General features: G+C 42.5%; 2 protein-coding genes across 2 annotated transcripts; both read right to left on the bottom strand.

Annotated features, from left to right (window-relative positions):
* Positions 1-302: 302 nt before the first annotated feature.
* On the bottom strand, positions 303-638 carry GCK72_015217 (uncharacterized protein; the record flags this gene model as incomplete). The annotated part of the gene is made up of 1 exon (XM_053730704.1): positions 303-638. One exon carries the CDS (start codon positions 636-638, stop codon positions 303-305), a length of 336 nt encoding a protein of 111 aa, XP_053585476.1.
* A 1,523-nt stretch (positions 639-2,161) lies between these two features.
* Positions 2,162-2,497, bottom strand: GCK72_015216 (uncharacterized protein; the record flags this gene model as incomplete). Its single annotated transcript, XM_053730703.1, has 1 exon — positions 2,162-2,497. One exon carries the CDS (start codon positions 2,495-2,497, stop codon positions 2,162-2,164), a length of 336 nt encoding a protein of 111 aa, XP_053585475.1.
* Positions 2,498-3,192: the final 695 nt, after the last annotated feature.

Genomic DNA, 3,192 nt, shown 5'->3' with positions numbered 1-3,192 from the left:
AGAAGGAAGGGCGGTAGGATCGGCGACATACGGACAAACATACAGAATCTGGTGTTTGTTAATAGTAAAGATTTTACTGTTTCGATACATTTTCATTCGAAAAGCGAAGTTATTCAATTAATAGATTTTTTTCACCTCTTCAAAAATGGTGTTTTCCATTAGTTTTTCAGTTTTACCTTTTTGTAAAGATTCAATTTCACTTTAGAGGGCAGGTGAACCCAGTCAGACTTAGAATGCGAGAATAACAAGATAGGAAAGGTTAAACAGGTTCATTCAATAGTGTTAGAGGGCCAGGAGGATACTTAAGATGCCTGGAGTTCTTCGGGAGCCGGAGCATTGGTGGAGACGGTCGCCGGAGCCACGGTTGAGGCATCGATTGATGGAGCTTCCAGCAGTTGAATGTCCAGTAGAGCGAGAGAGTGTTGAACAAGAGTAGAGCCACGAAAGTCGAAGAAAGAGTGGTTGAACTGACGATTCCGTTTTCTTATATGCAGCAAATCGAGGGCGATCGTTATCTTGGGGTCGGCACAATCAGAGGTCAGGGCACGCAAGTAGTCGACGATAGTTGTTGAGCATTTCCTCGGGAAGGTCACGTAACACGTATTGAATTCATTGTCAAAACCATTTCTTATAGCCATTTTGGTTAGATATTTGTGAATCTAACAGACGCCATAGAGTTGTTAGGCTGGTTATTGAAGGTCGTGAATTAATGGCTAGTTAATTCCACGACACTGGGGGGCCACGAGAAGAACTCTGTGGCGGCTCCCAAAATGCTGTGATCGTGTAAAAGCAGTTGCTGCTGTGAATGTGTACGAATCCTAAGTACAAGTGTTGATCGTAGTTTGTAACTGATTGCTCGAGTGATTTGAGTTGATCCCTTAGTTGTAGTGAGATAATGTATGTGGGTTTGGAAGTTTGTGAAACTGAAATAGTTGTGAGGGAGCTTGGTGAGCTATCTTCAGTAATCATGGTTTCTTGTTGCTGTGAGTAGTGTCTACAATAGATTTTATGATTGTAGGACAGCATAGATATGTTATCGTGTGATAGTTATCCGAAATTGTGGTCTAGTGTGGACTGTGACAATTCTTGTGAGCCCGTGTGGCTTTGGTGATTTAGGTAGGTCGTGAATTAAGACCTATTAATTCCGCGACACTGGGGGACGGCAAGAGGTGCTCTGAGCACTGGTGGGTGAATTCAAAGCCACAAGTGGTGCTTCTGAAGTGGTGCCGGTGTGGCACGAAGACTCCGCAGATGGAACTGTAATGACAGTCCGTTAAGGGAGGATCTCGTGGGTGTGTTGCTTTGATCGATGTTGTATCGGGGTTCTTGTGTGAACCAAGATGTATTTGTATTGATCAAGTGAAGTTGTGCTCGCTCGATACTATTTTTGTGGAATTTGTGTAGGTACTTGTTGGTTTTAAGAAACCAAAAAAAACAAAACAAGATAAAATTAACATTATCGCGTGCGTGTATTATCAGCACTTATCGTGTGCATTTTCAGCACTTATCGTGTGCATTTTCAGCACTTATCGTGTGCATTTTCAGCACTTATCGTGTGCATTATGAGCACTAGTCGTGTGCCTTATTGGCACTAGTCGTGTGCATTTTCAGCACTAGTCGTGTGCCTTGTTGGCACTAGTCGCGTGCATTTTCAGCACTAGTCGTGTGCATTATGAGCACTAGTCGTGTGCATTATGAGCACTAGTCGTGTGCATTATGAGCACTAGTCGTGTGCATTATGAGCACTAGTTACAAACTCGTACATGTTCCGTAGTGTGATACGAGAATGTGGAGTTGAAGCTACTCGGTGTTTGGGTGAATAGCGAATTGTGAGTGGTTCAGTGGTTGCGAAAGTTGTGATCCCTTTAGCTGCTCAGTGCCACGTCTTCTTCTTGATAAGAACAGAGCTAGGGTTTGGTGTGACTCTTTTCATTGTGGCTCTCACAAGTGTTGTGTTGGGAGTATCCTTTAGTGCCTGATTCGATTATTGTAAACCTCCATCTCTAGTATTCTCGCCACCTATGGGTTGTGTCCACAGGTCGATGCACCATGTGCTGACTTTAGAGGGCAGGTGAACCCAGTCAGACTTAGAATGCGAGAATAACAAGATAGGAAAGGTTAAACAGGTTCATTCAATAGTGTTAGAGGGCCAGGAGGATACTTAAGATGCCTGGAGTTCTTCGGGAGCCGGAGCATTGGTGGAGACGGTCGCCGGAGCCACGGTTGAGGCATCGATTGATGGAGCTTCCAGCAGTTGAATGTCCAGTAGAGCGAGAGAGTGTTGAACAAGAGTAGAGCCACGAAAGTCGAAGAAAGAGTGGTTGAACTGACGATTCCGTTTCCTTATATGCAGCAAATCGAGGGCGATCGTTATCTTGGGGTCGGCACAATCAGAGGTCAGGGCACGCAAGTAGTCGACGATAGTTGTTGAGCATTTCCTCGGGAAGGTCACGTAACACGTATTGAATTCATTGTCAAAACCATTTCTTATAGCCATTTTGGTTAGATATTTGTGAATCTAACAGACGCCATAGAGTTGTTAGGCTGGTTATTGAAGGTCGTGAATTAATGGCTAGTTAATTCCACGACAGTTCCCAAATTTCTAGCATTCTAAATTTTTCTGTTTCACAACTTTTAGATGTTTCCCGTTTTCTTATAAGTTTTGCTTGTTCTTCTTAATAGTGTCTCTGTTTTTTTTAAAATTTTCTAGCTTTTAAGTGTTCCAAATCTCAGCAACGCTATATAGGGCAATCGAAAACTTTTAGAAGAGTTACTGTTTCACACATTTCGCTAAAATATTCGCTATTCTATTGGCTCAATCTGACCACCTCTCACCTCTCTGGGAATTGCATTTAAGCATACTGATTTGGGTGGTCACTTTGTCTGATAAATGCAAGTTTTTTTTCGAATGCTGAGAAATCAGATCTTGATTTCATACGAGTTCTCGTAGTTCCGTGTTTTCAGAACTTTACAGAGTCTTTATTAGCACAGCACGCTCCTTACAACCGCGCTCTACCGAAACCGAAGAAAATAGTGTGCGAAATTGAGAGACTCAGAGAAAAACAGACATTTTTCAAGGGGATTTCGGTGGAGCGCAGTTGTAATAACTGCGTCGAGCTAATAGATGTTCGTTTTTAGAACTTTTTTATCTTCTGTTATGTCAATACTTTCAGTTTTTAATTATGACTTTGA

The sequence above is a fragment of the Caenorhabditis remanei genome, chromosome IV (genome assembly GCF_010183535.1).
Source record: "Caenorhabditis remanei strain PX506 chromosome IV, whole genome shotgun sequence".
In the NCBI taxonomy this organism is placed as follows: Eukaryota; Metazoa; Nematoda; class Chromadorea; order Rhabditida; family Rhabditidae; genus Caenorhabditis; species Caenorhabditis remanei.
Note: the sequence above shows the minus strand (reverse complement) of the source record. Positions and strands in the feature narration are given on the sequence as shown.